A 19,279-nucleotide genomic window follows, 5' to 3' on the forward strand; every position below is an offset into this window, starting at 1 on the left:
TGTTTGTTTAGAAGTTTTATGGCTTGGGGTTAGAAGCTGTTCAGGGACCTGTTGGTTCCAGACTAGCTGTGTGGTAGCAGAGAGAACAGTCTGCAACTTGGGTGGCTTCCTCTGACACCGCCTGGTATAGAGGTCGTGGATGGCAGGGAGCTCGTAGGCACTATGCTCTGTAGCGCCTTGCGGTCAGATGCCAAGCAGTTGCCATACCAAATGGGGATGCAGCCATGCTCTCGATGGTGCAGCAGTATAACTTTTTGAGGATCTGAGGGCCCATGCCAAATATTTTCAGCCTCCTAAGGATGAAGAGGTGTGGTCGTGCCCTCTTCACGACTGTGTTGATGTGTTTGGACCATGATAGATCCTTAATGTTGTGTCCGTTTTCCTGTGGTCCACGATCAAGTCCTTTGTCACACTGACGTTGAGGGAGAGGTTGTTGTCTTGGCACCACACTGCAAGGTCTCTGACCTCCTCCCTATAGGCTGTCTCATCCCCATCTTTTCCTCTTCAGAGGGCCTGGTCTATGGTAGGGTGTCGGCGATTAGGGCCTGGTCTGGGGTGAGCAGTGTCCTGCGCCGCCGAGTCATTGAAGTAAAATTCTTCATCCAAATCGAGGTTAGTGATCATTGTTCTGATGTCCAGCAGATATTTTCAGTCATAGGAAACGATGGCAGAAACATTATGTACAAAAAAAGTTAAGATCAGTGCAAAAAAAACCACACAGAATAGCATAATTGGTCAGTAGTCTGTAAAATGGCAGCTATACATCCCAGTGGCATCAAGTGTGAGCAGCTGTGTGTGGTGTGAGCAGATGTACCTGGTGTGTGTGTGTGTGTGTGTGTGTGTGTGTGGGAGGGAGGGTTCAGTGGATGACTCATCCCAGTATAATTCTGACTCACCAGTCCAGGGACACACCAAAGCCCAGGCACAGCACAGCATATCACAGCAATGTGCGTGACGCCATGCACTTTTACAGGCCTCTCAGCTATGCAGCGCAATATGAAGCAGGTAGGCAGATGAGACCGGGGGCAGCGCTTCTTGTTGACCAGCTGCATCTTCAAAGCAGAACCTCTCTCAGCCTATCAGACGAGCCAGAGCCAGCAGGCAGCCTGGTATGTCTCAATTAGGTACTCATTGGGACAGTGAGTCATGGTTGGGGTCAACTCCAAATATACAGCTGTGGTGCTAGTTCACTTGTGGTATCGTAAAGCCTGATGTGAATTTACTTCGTTTTCAGCAAATGTGTACTAATGATGTATGCCTCAGACAGACAGATGGCTCGATACGCAAGTCACACCAGCATTATATTACCATTGCACTCACACAAACCTACTACAGTATGCCCTGCTCACTCACTAACTCGGGTTCTTACACGCGCTCTTTCTTACATACCCAAACGAGGAGGACCAGCTGCCTTAAGAGGGGTTAAACCCAACCAGTAAGAAAAGGGGTGTGGAGAAAGAAGGAGGGAGCGGGAGAGAGAGGGTGAGAGAGAGGGGAAGAGAGAGGGAGAGAGAGAGAGAGGAGGGAGAGAGAGGGGAAGAGAGAGGGAGAGAGAGAGGGGGGGGGGAGAGGGAGGGCAAAGGAGAGGGGCCATATAAAACCAGCGGAACACAAGCCACCCTTTATCCTGCCTGTCTGTCACGCTCTGCGAGCATTCACAGGAAACACACACAGGCTCCCCCAGCGCTCAAACACTCACTTACTTAGCTCTCTCTTTCTCTCTCACACACTCCTACAGGGAAACACACACAGACACCGGCTGCACTCACAAAGGACTGGAGGATGGCTGTGTCCATGAGAAGAATGAATGGGTCCTGGCGAGGGTTGACTCTAGCCCTGGTTCTCTGTGCTCTGTTCCTACACAGTGAGTAGTACATCTCTTTACACCTCTCTACCTCATGGCTCAAAAGTTATGTGTCTTACATGCTCAATCTTGAACTATGGATAACTCTAGTAAACTAACTCTAAGCATGGTACCTCAATTAACCTAAGCCTGACTGACCCAGGTATAGATGACCCAGGTATAGCAAGCCATGGGAGTGTTTATGAGCATGTGCAACATGCTGTGCAACATGAATTCCTAACTTAAACTTTACCCCGAGAGATGAACATGCTAATAAAATGTTCCATAATGTAATTTAAATTATCTTAAATTACATTTGGCTTTTTCACAAGTGAGTTCTGTAATACTTTTGTTATTATGGTGTGGCATGAGGCAGCTATGAGCTCTTAGGAGTTTAGGGCTGGTAAAAAAGTTGCGGGTGTAGCTAGTCGACACAATGGGGAAAGTTGCCATTAAAAATAATGATGAACTACATCCTGAGAACAGAGAACAGTGTGTGTGTGTGTGTGTGTGTGTGTGTGTGTGTGTGTGTGTGTGTGTGTGTGTGTGTGTGTGTGTGTGTGTGTGTGTAAGCACACACTTTGAAGGGATGGAACGCTCACTCCTTCTAAAACATTTTCTGCTCATTTCAGATGTAGGTCCATCAGGCAGCTTTTACTCAGATGAAATCTTTTTAAATTGGGGAAATATACTTCTGGAAGTTCAATTTGATCTTCGCAGTGTGTTTGGGGGCTTTTCATCTGTGTTTCCAGAAGTTTAATAGGAGAAGGAAGTTCATCCTGTGTTTGTTTCCTGCTTCTCCTGTGGAGATGCATCCTGTTTATACTATTAGCCAGCAGGATGGGTGGGAAGAATGAATGGATGTAAGTGAAAGAGAGATATGGGAATGTGACTCAGCAGGGAGTACAATTACATCCACAAGATGACAGCCCTTAGGTGGTGGAAACTGTCATACAGTGTGTGTGGTGGGTATTTCTGTTTATACGGGTACCTCTCTTTTCCTCATGTCGGGAAGGTGTGAGTGGAAGCTTCAGCTATCAGATCCAAACCACACTCTTAAGTCTGTTAATATAGATGATAATTGCCTGGTGATGTTATGGTTTGAAGATGAGACTGGTGGGACTGGTGTTGGTTCGGTCTGCGTGATGACTTCTCCAGAACTCCATAGTGGCTCATCTGGGCACTGGGATGGTAAAACATAAGCTCTTTGGCACAGTGTAAACTGGGGGAACACTATGCCAGACTAACCAGAAGGATGGAAAGGAACATACGCACGGCACATTAGAAAGGCACATTAAGATTCATCTTAATCTGAAACAGAGACACAGGTATTGTGCTTTTACTATGCCTTTAATTGTAGGCTATTTAATTACTTTATTTGGAGTCTCCTTACAAATGGTTATTAGATGTTCAACTAACTATCAACTATTTAGATCAATATTGTGAAATTGTTTGAAATAAAACCCTTACATGAGTAGAACGTTTCCCATTCCTGCCCAGGTTAACAGCTCTTGGGTTTCACTTTGAGAATAGCACAGGGATGTTGCCACAAGCCCTCCCTATATCCTCCTCCATTCCAGACCACACTCCACCAATCACACTAACCTGCTACATAGTTGACACTTGTGTGCCACCGCCACTGCTATGTGAATTTGCCAAGGAATGGTCAGCATAAGGTATTGGAACACAACATTGGAACATTTCTGCCAAACTCGGGAACATAATCAACTGTAGATGGTTGCCATGGTGATTCAGTTGTGTGTGTACGGCATAGGTGACTTGTGTTTTGTAGGAGCTGGTGGTACTGATTTTAAAATAATGTGTCCCATATCTGCCCCCATGATCCCTGTCATATATCTGCCCCCATGATCCCTGTCCCATATCTGCCCCCATGATCCCTGTCCCATATCTGCCCCCATGATCCCTGTCCCATATCTGCCCCCATGATCCCTGTCCCATATCTGCCCCCATGATCCCTGTCCCATATCTGCCCCCATGATCCCTGTTCCATATCTGCCCCCATGATCCCTGTCCCATATCTGCCCCCATTATCCCCCCTTTTCAACCACTTTTCTAAACTACAGCTCTCTGGCTGTACAGACATAAAGAGGTTGGAAGTCAAGTTCCATGATGTCAGTGTTCTCCAGAAGAATACTACTTTAATGTTTCACGGTCAGTTAACATTGTCTCTATATTGGGGAGTTTAAATTATTTTTAGATTAAAAAAAAAAAATGTTTGTTACTTTTACGCCTTTTTCTCCCCAATTTTGTGGTATCCAATTGGTAGTTACAGTCTTGACTCATCGCTGCAACTCCCGTAGAGACTCAGGAGAGACGGTCAAGACCCGAAAGAACATTGAGACCAACCACATGACCCCCAGGCACTGGAGAAACACAACCCAACCAAGCCGCACTGCTTCTTGACACAATACCCACTTAACCCAGAAGCCAGCCGCACCAATGTGTCGAAGGAAACACTGTGCACCTGGTGACCCAGCCCGCCACAGGATTTGCTAGTGCGCGATGGCATAAGGACATACCAGCCGGCAAAACTCTCCCCTAACCCAGATAACTCTAGGAAAATTGTTCGCCGCCCCATGGGTCTCCCGGTCGGCTGCAACAGAGCCCGGACTCGAACCCAGAATCTCTAGTGGCGCAGCTAGCACTGTGATGCGATGCCTTAGACCACTGCACCACTCAGGAGGCCCAGAAGTTGTTTTTTTTTATCATGTCTTGGTGTTTTGATGAATCCAGCATCAGTTCAGAGGACAGTTGTGGTCTTGTTCATGGAGGGTATTTGCTGTGGATAAGGTTTAATCAATGGCACAGTGGATTTAGGGTTAGTGATGTCATTAGCCCAGAGAGGGAATTAGAGGAGAACAGCTGATTCCAGGGTTCGACTAAAGAACCTTCTTTGTGCTTCTACTCAGAAGAGCCGGACATGACCCATACAGTACATGCCTCTGGATATATCTGGAAACCAATAAACTCATTTCCCAGGGGCCACTGGGCTTATCTTTCATACAAATATGCGTGTTTGTGGATAGTCTGATAGCAGCATAGCATGCAAAGCCTGCATCTGGGGAGAGAACATTGAGACCAACCACATGACCCCAAACACTGGAGATCCACTGTGGTGAGTTACAGTTGGAGGCTACAGTTACAGTTGAGCTGTATCTACAGCAGTTGCAGCATGGCTATGGTGACTAAAAGTTGACAGTGGGTAACTGAGATGGGAGCCTCTGTGTAGCCATTAGGGCTCCTAAGCACCTGACAACGGAAGGCCATGCATTCCAATGGTACGTGTAGGGCTCAGATGTTGCAGCAGGAATGCCAATGCAAACCTTTTTTTAGAGGTGTCGGCCACTGACTGAGACAGATGGGGAGAGATCGAAAGAGTAAGAGAGAGACGAAGAGAAAAGAGAGAAGAAGACAGAGGGGGGGGGGGGGGGGATTTCTATGACTCAACTCAATGGTGAAAGTGTTAAGCTGAACTAACATTCTACTCTTATCCAAGCCAGATGTTCAAACTACACACTTTCATCACAAACACTGATTGAGTTTATGTTCCCGTTTCCCGTGGCTTTGATTCAGCAGTTATGTAGACTCTCAAATATTTAGCAGTGAAATGGGCTGGGTTAGAAATGCTGCATGATGTCATACCAATGCCTCATGGAATACATTTCATGTTAGGAGCCCTAGTTTTCTGTGGATAGAGGGAAAACAAGCTAGCTTTAGAGCCATATGGAGAGAGAGAAAAACACGTGAACGTGTTTAATTTCACGGCTGGTACTCCAGGAGCTGCATCATTTGTGCCACTAATTCAGTGCCTGTGGCACAGTAGAGTGAGCCATTGTGATGTCTGTATTCCAAAGTATTCACCACCATTCCAACTTGGGTGAAAGAGGGACAGACACAATGTGCATTCCTATGATTTGGGGGAATACAATCCTTGTCTCTCCTCACACCAGATCCTTTACAAGGGTGGCAGGGTAGCCTAGTGGTTAGAGTGTTGGACTAGTAACTAACAAGGTCGCAAGTTCAAATCCCCGAGCTGACAAGGTACAAGTCTGTCGTTCTTCCCCTGAACAGGCAGTTCCAAGGCCGTCATTGGAAATAAGACATTTTTCGTAACTTGCTTGCCTAGTTAAAGATAAAATTACATGTCTGAGAATTTCAAAGAAATAAGTTCAATAACAGGTACAACAACAAAAAAGCACAGCTAGACACAGCACAGTCATTCAGGGTGGTGTGAACCATAAACTCTCAATGAATATGGACACACAAATCTGAACAGTGAAGACCAACACAAAGAGGAAAGATAGCTCCATCATGTGTTAGTTGATTGGACATCTGAATACCAGTATCGGGAGTGAGATGGGTTCTGTGCGAATGGACATCAGACTGCATTCAGTTCAGACAACATTTCCGACCAACATAAACAAGTGCAGAATATTGACCCTCTTTTTTTCTCATGGTCCTCAGTTATTGACTAGCATTCCATCAGTCCCAAGTCAGGATGGTGAACGTGGACTCACGTCATCCAGAGGAGGGTGTGGGGCTTTTTACTTAACAGTCTGGCAGATGACTGTGTTATGTCAGAGGGAGCAGGGTGTTGGGTGCATGTTCCATCCTCGTGGGCCTATAGTCACGATCCAAAGATCATGAGACCACATCATTAGAGCTGGATTACAGTTAAATGGCAGTTGCCTCAGTGGTTTTGTAAAATGTAATAGGTACCAGTCAAAATAAAGTTGAAATAATTGTTTGTCAGTGTCAATCTGGCTAGAGGGTTTGACAGGAAAACTTCCCTTTGTCCATTCTATGGCCTCACACTCTGAACTACATCAACACACTCCACAAGTAACTGTTCTGTTCAACAGAACATCTTCATTTGGGCTTTGGCTTCTATCAACCCTATTCCAAAGAAAACTTATTAAAAAAGGCAACAAAACCAAGGATAAGAACAATCACAATTGCCCAGAATGCAATTGCCCAGAACCCTTCTAGGGCAATGAACCAGACAAATACAAAATACTTTACCCAACTAAACAGTCTTAATGAATTACAGACGGTGTGTTACCATTCAAATCATCCTCTCCTCATTATGCTGTTTCTAGCAATCTTTATGTTCCATGATCCGCTGGCACCCTAGTGCAGTTTTATAGCTGTTAGGGCTTTAACAATTTCCTGCGTCCCAAATGACACCCTATTCCCTACATAGTGCACTACTTTTCACCATGGCCAATATGGAGTTAGTCAAAAGTAGTGCACTATATAGGGAATAGGGTGCCATTGGGATTCAAACGAGGAGCAACAACCCTCTCCCCTCCTCCTAGTTCTCTTTGATTTCAACACACCACAGCAACCTTGGACAGGGAGCAGAATCACTTGGGAGCTTGTAGACAACAGTCTTCCACACTCAAGTCATACAGAGTTAAACTAATGAACAACCCTGAAATTAGGGGAAATTTCAAAAGGTCGACATGGAGTATGTGCGTCATCACCAATGCTTGTTACATGAGCTCAGGCAGCAATGAAAGCTTATCACAAACTTACTTAGCTCATGTTTGGAAGATCACAGGTCATGGTAATGTCACAGACTGTCAGCATATAAGAACACAGCAGGTTTACAATAACAGTAAGTATATGACAAGTATGTCATCTAAGGCAAGGCATGCTTGTCAGGAGAAGGCAGAGGGAGGCATGCCTCTTCATGGTGGTGTGTACAATTTAGCCTGAGGAATAAAGGGTCTTTTAATGAGGCTTGGCTGAGGCCCTTTCACTGCTAGAGTAATTGCTCCTTGTAATTAATGTTCAGCTAGAAATGCTTCGGTCGTTGGGGCCCTTCTCTATGCTGCTGACTAATTGAAAACATAAGATTACATCCTGTTTCTGCTTTGGATGGAACTGGGACTTTCTGTTCTCATGGTAGTTTGAGGGAGAGAGAGTGAGAGAGTGTGAGGTCTCCTCTATGAGTTTAACCAGGCAGTGTGTCTTTTACTCTTCCCACCATCCTTCTGCTTTTACTTTTTCCCTCCTTAATCCAAACCATTGTATAAAGCTAGCCATTGGAGGGGAACTGTACATTTACATATCCTCTAACACAACCTCTCCCCTTTCACTTCCTACTCTGATGTCAAAAAGCTGTTGGAAGCCACCCAGCAACATCTGCACTCAGCAACAGTAACAGCCCAGGCAGCTTTGGTTCTGACAGTGGGAGCTGTGAGGCAAAGAACAAGCCTGTCAGAGCAGCTGGTATTTGGGCTTGTGTCCCAAATGGCACCCTATTCCCAATATAGTGTTCTAGGCTACTTTGACCGGAGTCCTTGTGTAAAAAGCAGTGCACTATGTAGGGAATGGGATGTCATTTTGGATCACAACCTTGGTATAGAGGAACGAGGCCTGGCCTATCCTTCAGTTATGAGATGGACGGTCTATTTAGGAAACTGAGGTTTTATGTTACGGAGGGGCTGCCTGTCCAAATTTAGATGACAGCATTGTTAGCGTTGAAGAAATACCAGAGCCATGTTTCAGACCATTTTTCAAACCCAAAACAAAGCCTCATCCACGTTTCTTCTCTTTGCTCTCGAGTGGATTCCAATAGCAGTGTAGAGTGTAGAGATGTATAGCCAGCAGAGGTGGAAATCTAGTGGCAGTATACTTACTGTAATATGCCTGTGGCATTATGAACCATTAGCTTTGACTGGTGGCTCTCTCTCTCTTTCGTGTCATTGTGTGGTTATTGGTGAACCTGCTGTGTGTGTCTCTTTGGGAGGCCTGCTGGATGTTCTGGGTATTATTGATGGGCCCGATCTCCTCAGCTCTGAGGCTTAGTGAGGTCACAGTGTGCCAAGTGACGTAAGAGCCATTTCCTGTCCAAGGATGTGCATGGACAATGTTCCAACGTCTGTCGCTAATTCACAACAAAAAGTCACCCTGTTCATCCTGACCATCCTGGTTTCAGAAGCATAAATTGTTATCAAGTTATTTTCATGTAGACAGAGCATGGGACCCGGTGACTGTTCCAACGCAGGTTTTTTCCAGATTGTGGTTTGGTGTTTTGACTGGCCGTCTGGTCACAGGAGAGGAAAAACTGTAAGCTGTATTTGGTTACCAGGGAAACAGTTTTTCTGGCCAGTGCTTCATGCAGGGCAGGCTGGTGTGGCTGTCTAGTAGCTACAGACTGGCAGAACAGAACAGGGGTGTCCACATTGTTCTACTATAGGCTACATGGACACCTAAAGGAAGGTATCCCAGTACAGAGGGGCTCAGTTGACTTGCTGACTAGTAGGAATGGGATCCCTGTCCAGCCTCCCTGTACATTCCTCTGGCCGCAGGCATTCTCTGGAGGCTCTGGAAGCCTGGAGGAAATCCACCCTGGCCTGGGTCTGAGGTGACAGTCTAGCCTCGGAGAATCAGGGAAGTCAGGGTTCTACTACTGACATCTGGAGGTGGGAGAATTAAAGACTGGGACTGGGAGGGGTGCAGCAGGCAGGTGGTAACAGCCAAGGTGCCGTCTCTGTGGCTTGGGTGGGGAGGCGAGCCCAGGCTGTAGGATGAGCCTGAGGCCTGTCTGTCTCTGAGTGGCTGCATGACGTCAAAAGATCTCCTGATCATCTCTCTAAGACTAGGCAGGGCCAGGGAGAGAGTCGGACCATGGTTCCCCAGGGAGACTGACATCAGCTGGGCTAGATCCCACCCTGTTGGAGGCCCCCAGGACCCAACCCTGCTACAGGCCAGTCACGGGCACATCTCCAGCCCTCCCCAGAGAAGAACCAGGCCCTAATTAGAGGTTAGAGAGGCCACGCAACAGGACTTTCGTCTCGTGCTCTCTGTCTGCCCCTTTAATTCAGTGTAGAGATGTTTGTTTTGGTTCAGTCATTATCCTCCTTCCCCACCCTGCATCCCTTACACTGGGAATATAGGAAGGGTCAGAGATGGCTATCACAATAGTAAAAGGTTGTAGAAGGAAGTGCAGAAGGAAAAAGGAGAACACAGTGAGTAAGTGGGTAAAGACGTCTTCACAATAAATCATCAAAAATGTCACAATATTTACATTTTAGACTCTCTTATATCGAGAGCGAGCATCTAGAAAAGCCCAGTAAATCAGGGTTTAATGGTCTGTAATTAAGGCATTGTTGAAAGCAGAAAGATGTTGTGCGGAGTAAACATGATGCCACACAGCTTGTTGATCTTTCCACACAACATTGCTCCTGGTTGGGCTGGGGAGTCAGCTGAGTTCTGGCCCCCTAAGCCAGATCGGTTACAGCAGCCAAATGGCAAAAGTCACATCCTCCTGGGGATATGGAGACACACACTGGTTAATTTTCTAGTGCTGCACTGGAGCATGAATTGCATGTTACACTGTTCTCCATGACCTCTTCCATTAGGTGAGCTTTTCAAGATGTCTCTATGTTTCCGTTGGTCCTGCTGTGATCACACAGAGGTTTTCTCAGAGTTGAGCTGTCATTACCTGGCCTGGATCCTGTCATGTCTACTCTATGTGTGTGTGTGTGTGTGTGTGTGTGTGTGTGTGTGTGTGTGTGTGTGTGTTCCCTGTGGACTTAGGTAACTGGCTTCCCTGTTCCTGAGCCATAGCTAGCCACAGCCTCACTACACTACTCTGCCACGTGCTGCAGCAGTGCGAAGCAAACAAATTATCATCTTGCCATTTTTCCCTTCTGCACCCATACAAAATCTGGCAACCACATTTTATGCGTTTCTTTATGAAGGCCCGAGCTGCTCATGAGCACAATGAGACAATCTGTTCCGTTGGTGCCATGATGACATCAGTGAGGGGCCAGGAAACGCTCTCCACAGGGCTGGATGGGGCTGTGGAGAGGACAGACCTGGACCCTGTCCTGAAAGGAGCTGGACACATGCGCGCACACTCTGCACAAACACAGAACCACACCCAAAGTCTTAAACTCAAAGTCTTAAACTTGCACTGTTAGAATCTGTCCTCAAGTTCATCAAGTAAAAAGAGAACGGCTTGCCTGTATTTACTGATTCTTTGGTTGAAGTTTACTTGTCTGTGTACCCAGCCTAGTCTCATAGACTAGACTAATAATATAGTAAACATAAATCCGGGATACAAATTAGTATGATATGTTACATTTGGTATGGTGGGCGTATAACGCGAACGTGTAGCAACCCAAAGGTGCACGTTTAAATCTCATCATGGACAACATTAGCATTTTAGGTAATTGGTAACTTTTTAAATAGACATTACTTTTTAGCTACTTTGCAACTACTTAGCAGGTTAGATAACCCTTCCCCTAACCATTTTAGCTAACCCTTCCGTAACTCCTAACCTTAACCCTGACCCCTAACCCTAAATCCTAGCATAAGTTAGCTAGCTAGAAGTCGCCATGTCAGCTCACACTGGGGAGTTCCAGCATTGTGTCAGTTAGAACAGGGGAGTTTCAGTGTTGTGTCAGCTCACATTGGGGAGTTTCATCGTTGTATCAGCTCCAACAGGGGAGTTTCAGCGTTGTGTCAGCTCCAAAAGGGGAGTTTCAGTGTCGTGTCAGCTCCAACAGAAGAGTTTCAGTGTTGTGTCAGCTCCAACAGGGGAGTTTCAGCATTGTGTCAGCTCCAACAGGGGAGTACCAGCGCCGTGTCAGCGCCAACAGGGGAGTTTCAGTGTCATGTCAGCTCCAACAGAGGAGTTTCAGTGTAGTGTCAGCTCCAACAGGGGAGTTTCAGTGTCATGTCAGCTCCAACAGAGGAGTTTCAGTGTAGTGTCAGCTCCAACAGGGGAGTTTCAGTGTCATGTCAGCTCCAACAGAGGAGTTAAAGTATCGTGTCAGCTCCAACAGGGGAGTTTCAGGGCCGTGTCAGCTCACACTGGGGAGTTTCAGCTCTGTTTTAGTTCCAACAGGGGAGTTTCAGTGTCGTGTCAGCTCCAACAGGGGAGTTTCAGTGTCGTGTTAGCTCCAACAGGCGAGCGTCAGTGTCGTGTCAGCACTGACAGGAGAGAGTTAGTGTTGTGTCAGCTCAAACAGGGGAGGTTCAATGTTGTGTAAGCTCAAACAGGGGAGTTTCAGCATTGTGTCAGCTCCAACAGGGGAGTTTCAGCGCTCTGTCAAATCCAACAGGGGAGTATCAGCGTTGTGTCAGCTCCAACAGAGTAGTTTCAGTGTTGTGTCAGCTCCAACAAGGGAGTTTTAGTGTTGTGTCAGCTCCAACAGAGGAGTTTTAGTGTTGTGTCAGCTCCAACAGAAGAGTTTCAGCATTGTGTCAGCTCCAACAGAGGAGTTTTAGTGTTGTGTCAGCTCCAACAGAAGAGTTTCAGCATTGTGTCAGCTCCAACAGGGGAGTTTCATTTTCGTGTCAGCTCAAACAGGGGAGTTTCATCGTCGTGTCAGCTCCAACAGGGGAGTTTCAGCGTTGTGTCAGCTCCAACAGGGGTAATTCAGCGACACGTCAACTCCAACAGGAGACTTTCAGTGTCATGTCAGCTCCAACAGGGAAGTTTGACTGTTGTGTCAGCTCCAACAGAGGAGTTTCAGCAATGTGTCATCTCCAACAGAGGAGTTTCAACAATGTGTCAGCTCCAACAGAGGAGTTTCAGCAATGTGTCAGCTCCAACAGAGGAGTTTCAGCAATGTGTCAGCTCCAACAGGGGAGTATCAGTGTCGTGTCAGCTCCAACAGGGGAGTTTCATTTTCGTGTCAGCTCCAACAGGGGAGTTTCATCGTCATGTCAACTCCAACAGGGGAGTTTCACTGTCGTGTCAGCTCCAACAGGGGAGTTTCATTGTCGTGTCAGCTCCAACAGGGGAGTTACAGCATTGTGTCAGCTCCAACAGGGGAGTTTCAGCATTGTGTCAGCTCCAACAGGGGAGTTTCATTGTCGTGTCATCTCCAACAAGGGAGTTTCAGGGCCATGTCAGCTCCAACAGGGGAGTTTCATTTTCGTGTCAGCTCAAACAGGGGAGTTTCATTGTCGTGTCAACTCCAACAAGGGAGTTTCAGGGCCGTGTCAGCTCACACTGGGGAGTTTCAGCTCAGTGTCAGCTCTCATTGGGGAGTTTCAGCGCCGTGTCAGCTCCAACAGGGGAGTTTCAGCGCCGTGTCAGTTCTAACAGGGGAGTTTCAGCGTTGCGTCAGCTCCAACAGAGGAGTTTCAGTGTTGTGTCAGCTCCAACAGAAGAGTTTCAGTGTCGTGTCAGCTCTAACAGGGGAGTTTCAGCGCTCTGTCAAATCCAACAGGGGAGTATCAGCGTTGTGTCAGCTCCAACAGAGGAGTTTCAGTGTTGTGTCAGCTCCAACAAGGGAGTTTTAGTGTTGTGTCAGCTCCAACAGGGGAGTTTCAGCGTTGTGTCAGCTCCAACAGGGGTAATTCATCGTCATGTCAACTTCAACAGGGGAGTTTCAGTGTCGTGTCAGCTCCAACAGAGGGGTTTCAGTGTTGTGTCAGCTCCAACAAGGGAGTTTTAGTGTTGTGTCAGCTCCAACAGGGGAGTTTCAGTGTCGTGTCAGCTCCAACAGAGGGGTTTCAGTGTTGTGTCAGCTCCAACAAGGGAGTTTTAGTGTTGTGTCAGCTCCAACAGGGGAGTTTCAGCGTTGTGTCAGCTCCAACAGGGGTAATTCATCGTCATGTCAACTCCAACAGGGGAGTTTCAGTGTCGTGTCAGCTCCAACAGGGGAGTTTCATCGTCATGTCAACTCCAACAGGGGAGTTTCACTGTCGTGTCAGCTCCAACAGGGGAGTTTCATTGTCGTGTCAGCTCCAACAGGGGAGTTACAGCATTGTGTCAGCTCCAACAGGGGAGTTTCAGCATTGTGTCAGCTCCAACAGGGGAGTTTCATTGTCGTGTCATCTCCAACAAGGGAGTTTCAGGGCCATGTCAGCTCCAACAGGGGAGTTTCATTTTCGGGTCAGCTCAAACAGGGGAGTTTCATCGTCGTGTCAGCTCCAACAGGGGAGTTTCAGCGTTGTGTCAGCTCCAACAGGGGTAATTCAGCGACACGTCAACTCCAACAGGAGACTTTCAGTGTCATGTCAGCTCCAACAGGGAAGTTTGACTGTTGTGTCAGCTCCAACAGAGGAGTTTCAGCAATGTGTCAGCTCCAACAGAGGAGTTTCAACAATGTGTCAGCTCCAACAGAGGAGTTTCAGCAATGTGTCAGCTCCAACAGAGGAGTTTCAGCAATGTGTCAGCTCCAACAGGGGAGTTTCATTTTCGTGTCAGCTCAAACAGGGGAGTTTCATCGTCGTGTCAGCTCCAACAGGGGAGTTTCAGCGTTGTGTCAGCTCCAACAGGGGTAATTCAGCGACACGTCAACTCCAACAGGAGACTTTCAGTGTCATGTCAGCTCCAACAGGGAAGTTTGACTGTTGTGTCAGCTCCAACAGAGGAGTTTCAGCAATGTGTCATCTCCAACAGAGGAGTTTCAACAATGTGTCAGCTCCAACAGAGGAGTTTCAGCAATGTGTCAGCTCCAACAGAGGAGTTTCAGCAATGTGTCAGCTCCAACAGGGGAGTATCAGTGTCGTGTCAGCTCCAACAGGGGAGTTTCATTTTCGTGTCAGCTCCAACAGGGGAGTTTCATCGTCATGTCAACTCCAACAGGGGAGTTTCACTGTCGTGTCAGCTCCAACAGGGGAGTTTCATTGTCGTGTCAGCTCCAACAGGGGAGTTACAGCATTGTGTCAGCTCCAACAGGGGAGTTTCAGCATTGTGTCAGCTCCAACAGGGGAGTTTCATTGTCGTGTCATCTCCAACAAGGGAGTTTCAGGGCCATGTCAGCTCCAACAGGGGAGTTTCATTTTCGTGTCAGCTCAAACAGGGGAGTTTCATTGTCGTGTCAACTCCAACAAGGGAGTTTCAGGGCCGTGTCAGCTCACACTGGGGAGTTTCAGCTCAGTGTCAGCTCTCATTGGGGAGTTTCAGCGCCGTGTCAGCTCCAACAGGGGAGTTTCAGCGCCGTGTCAGTTCTAACAGGGGAGTTTCAGCGTTGCGTCAGCTCCAACAGAGGAGTTTCAGTGTTGTGTCAGCTCCAACAGAAGAGTTTCAGTGTCGTGTCAGCTCTAACAGGGGAGTTTCAGCGCTCTGTCAAATCCAACAGGGGAGTATCAGCGTTGTGTCAGCTCCAACAGAGGAGTTTCAGTGTTGTGTCAGCTCCAACAAGGGAGTTTTAGTGTTGTGTCAGCTCCAACAGGGGAGTTTCAGCGTTGTGTCAGCTCCAACAGGGGTAATTCATCGTCATGTCAACTCCAACAGGGGAGTTTCAGTGTCGTGTCAGCTCCAACAGAGGGGTTTCAGTGTTGTGTCAGCTCCAACAAGGGAGTTTTAGTGTTGTGTCAGCTCCAACAGGGGAGTTTCAGTGTCGTGTCAGCTCCAACAGAGGGGTTTCAGTGTTGTGTCAGCTCCAACAAGGGAGTTTTAGTGTTGTGTCAGCTCCAACAGGGGAGTTTCAGCGTTGTGTCAGCTCCAACAGGGGTAATTCATCGTCATGTCAACTCCAACAGGGGAGTTTCAGTGTCGTGTCAGCTCCAACAGGGGAGTTTCATCGTCATGTCAACTCCAACAGGGGAGTTTCACTGTCGTGTCAGCTCCAACAGGGGAGTTTCATTGTCGTGTCAGCTCCAACAGGGGAGTTACAGCATTGTGTCAGCTCCAACAGGGGAGTTTCAGCATTGTGTCAGCTCCAACAGGGGAGTTTCATTGTCGTGTCATCTCCAACAAGGGAGTTTCAGGGCCATGTCAGCTCCAACAGGGGAGTTTCATTTTCGGGTCAGCTCAAACAGGGGAGTTTCATCGTCGTGTCAGCTCCAACAGGGGAGTTTCAGCGTTGTGTCAGCTCCAACAGGGGTAATTCAGCGACACGTCAACTCCAACAGGAGACTTTCAGTGTCATGTCAGCTCCAACAGGGAAGTTTGACTGTTGTGTCAGCTCCAACAGAGGAGTTTCAGCAATGTGTCAGCTCCAACAGAGGAGTTTCAACAATGTGTCAGCTCCAACAGAGGAGTTTCAGCAATGTGTCAGCTCCAACAGAGGAGTTTCAGCAATGTGTCAGCTCCAACAGGGGAGTTTCATTTTCGTGTCAGCTCAAACAGGGGAGTTTCATCGTCGTGTCAGCTCCAACAGGGGAGTTTCATTGTCGTGTCAGCTCCAACAGGGGAGTTTCATCGTCATGTCAACTCCAACAGGGGAGTTTCAGTGTCGTGTCAGCTCCAACAGGGGAGTTTCATCGCCATGTCAACTCCAATAGGGGAGTTTCACTGTCGTGTCAGCTCCAACAGGGGAGTTTCATTGTCGTGTCAGCTCCAACAGAGGAGTTTTAGTGTTGTGTCAGCTCCAACAGAAGAGTTTCAGCATTGTGTCAGCTCCAACAGAGGAGTTTTAGTGTTGTGTCAGCTCCAACAGAAGAGTTTCAGCATTGTGTCAGCTCCAACAGGGGAGTTTCATTTTCGTGTCAGCTCAAACAGGGGAGTTTCATCGTCGTGTCAGCTCCAACAGGGGAGTTTCAGTGTTGTGTCAGCTCCAACAGGGGTAATTCAGCGACACGTCAACTCCAACAGGAGACTTTCAGTGTCATGTCAGCTCCAACAGGGAAGTTTGACTGTTGTGTCAGCTCCAACAGAGGAGTTTCAGCAATGTGTCATCTCCAACAGAGGAGTTTCAACAATGTGTCAGCTCCAACAGAGGAGTTTCAGCAATGTGCCAGCTCCAACAGAGGAGTTTCAGCAATGTGTCAGCTCCAACAGGGGAGTATCAGTGTCGTGTCAGCTCCAACAGGGGAGTTTCATTTTCGTGTCAGCTCCAACAGGGGAGTTTCATCGTCATGTCAACTCCAACAGGGGAGTTTCACTGTCGTGTCAGCTCCAACAGGGGAGTTTCATTGTCGTGTCAGCTCCAACAGAAGAGTTTCAGTGTCGTGTCAGCTCTAACAGGGGAGTTTCAGCGTTGCGTCAGCTCCAACAGAGGAGTTTCAGTGTTGTGTCAGCTCCAACAGAAGAGTTTCAGTGTCGTGTCAGCTCTAACAGGGGAGTTTCAGCGCTCTGTCAAATCCAACAGGGGAGTATCAGCGTTGTGTCAGCTCCAACAGAGGAGTTTCAGTGTTGTGTCAGCTCCAACAAGGGAGTTTTAGTGTTGTGTCAGCTCCAACAGGGGAGTTTCAGCGTTGTGTCAGCTCCAACAGGGGTAATTCATCGTCATGTCAACTCCAACAGGGGAGTTTCAGTGTCGTGTCAGCTCCAACAGAGGGGTTTCAGTGTTGTGTCAGCTCCAACAAGGGAGTTTTAGTGTTGTGTCAGCTCCAACAGGGGAGTTTCAGTGTCGTGTCAGCTCCAACAGAGGGGTTTCAGTGTTGTGTCAGCTCCAACAAGGGAGTTTTAGTGTTGTGTCAGCTCCAACAGGGGAGTTTCAGCGTTGTGTCAGCTCCAACAGGGGTAATTCATCGTCATGTCAACTCCAACAGGGGAGTTTCAGTGTCGTGTCAGCTCCAACAGGGGAGTTTCATCGTCATGTCAACTCCAACAGGGGAGTTTCACTGTCGTGTCAGCTCCAACAGGGGAGTTTCATTGTCGTGTCAGCTCCAACAGGGGAGTTACAGCATTGTGTCAGCTCCAACAGGGGAGTTTCAGCATTGTGTCAGCTCCAACAGGGGAGTTTCATTGTCGTGTCATCTCCAACAAGGGAGTTTCAGGGCCATGTCAGCTCCAACAGGGGAGTTTCATTTTCGGGTCAGCTCAAACAGGGGAGTTTCATCGTCGTGTCAGCTCCAACAGGGGAGTTTCAGCGTTGTGTCAGCTCCAACAGGGGTAATTCAGCGACACGTCAACTCCAACAGGAGACTTTCAGTGTCATGTCAGCTCCAACAGGGAAGTTTGACTGTTGTGTCAGCTCCAACAGAGGAGTTTCAGCAATGTGTCAGCTCCAACAGAGGAGTTTCAACAATGTGTCAGCTCCAACAGAGGAGTTTCAGCAATGTGTCAGCTCCAACAGAGGAGTTTCAGCAATGTGTCAGCTCCAACAGGGGAGTTTCATTTTCGTGTCAGCTCAAACAGGGGAGTTTCATCGTCGTGTCAGCTCCAACAGGGGAGTTTCATTGTCGTGTCAGCTCCAACAGGGGAGTTTCATCGTCATGTCAACTCCAACAGGGGAGTTTCAGTGTCGTGTCAGCTCCAACAGGGGAGTTTCATCGCCATGTCAACTCCAATAGGGGAGTTTCACTGTCGTGTCAGCTCCAACAGGGGAGTTTCATTGTCGTGTCAGCTCCAACAGAGGAGTTTTAGTGTTGTGTCAGCTCCAACAGAAGAGTTTCAGCATTGTGTCAGCTCCAACAGAGGAGTTTTAGTGTTGTGTCAGCTCCAACAGAAGAGTTTCAGCATTGTGTCAGCTCCAACAGGGGAGTTTCATTTTCGTGTCAGCTCAAACAGGGGAGTTTCATCGTCGTGTCAGCTCCAACAGGGGAGTTTCAGTGTTGTGTCAGCTCCAACAGGGGTAATTCAGCGACACGTCAACTCCAACAGGAGACTTTCAGTGTCATGTCAGCTCCAACAGGGAAGTTTGACTGTTGTGTCAGCTCCAACAGAGGAGTTTCAGCAATGTGTCATCTCCAACAGAGGAGTTTCAACAATGTGTCAGCTCCAACAGAGGAGTTTCAGCAATGTGCCAGCTCCAACAGAGGAGTTTCAGCAATGTGTCAGCTCCAACAGGGGAGTATCAGTGTCGTGTCAGCTCCAACAGGGGAGTTTCATTTTCGTGTCAGCTCCAACAGGGGAGTTTCATCGTCATGTCAACTCCAACAGGGGAGTTTCACTGTCGTGTCAGCTCCAACAGGGGAGTTTCATTGTCGTGTCAGCTCCAACAGGGGAGTTACAGCATTGTGTCAGCTCCAACAGGGGAGTTTCAGCATTGTGTCAGCTCCAACAGGGGAGTTTCATTGTCGTGTCATCTCCAACAAGGGAGTTTCAGGGCCATGTCAGCTCCAACAGGGGAGTTTCATTTTCGTGTCAGCTCAAACAGGGGAGTTTCATTGTCGTGTCAACTCCAACAAGGGAGTTTCAGGGCCGTGTCAGCTCACACTGGGGAGTTTCAGCTCAGTGTCAGCTCTCATTGGGGAGTTTCAGCGCCGTGTCAGCTCCAACAGGGGAGTTTCAGCGCCGTGTCAGTTCTAACAGGGGAGTTTCAGCGTTGCGTCAGCTCCAACAGAGGAGTTTCAGTGTTGTGTCAGCTCCAACAGAAGAGTTTCAGTGTCGTGTCAGCTCTAACAGGGGAGTTTCAGCGCTCTGTCAAATCCAACAGGGGAGTATCAGCGTTGTGTCAGCTCCAACAGAGGAGTTTCAGTGTTGTGTCAGCTCCAACAAGGGAGTTTTAGTGTTGTGTCAGCTCCAACAGGGGAGTTTCAGCGTTGTGTCAGCACCAACAGGGGTAATTCATCGTCATGTCAACTCCAACAGGGGAGTTTCAGTGTCGT

The 19,279-nt window shown here is 47.9% G+C and overlaps 1 protein-coding gene across 1 annotated transcript in view; it reads left to right on the top strand.

The window, feature by feature from the left end:
- Positions 1–1,451: 1,451 nt before the first annotated feature.
- LOC110532569 (uncharacterized) overlaps positions 1,452–19,279 on the top strand; it is a 50,997-nt gene continuing 33,169 nt past the window's right edge. Inside the window, exon 1 of the mRNA XM_021616576.3 lies at positions 1,452–1,864. Coding sequence (XP_021472251.3) covers positions 1,783–1,864 — 82 coding nt within the window. The 5' untranslated portion in view covers positions 1,452–1,782. The remainder of the gene's footprint in view (positions 1,865–19,279) is intronic.

Source organism: Oncorhynchus mykiss, chromosome 9 (genome assembly GCF_057628025.1).
Source record: "Oncorhynchus mykiss isolate SJ-2025 chromosome 9, ASM5762802v1, whole genome shotgun sequence".
NCBI lineage: Eukaryota > Metazoa > Chordata > Actinopteri > Salmoniformes > Salmonidae > Oncorhynchus > Oncorhynchus mykiss.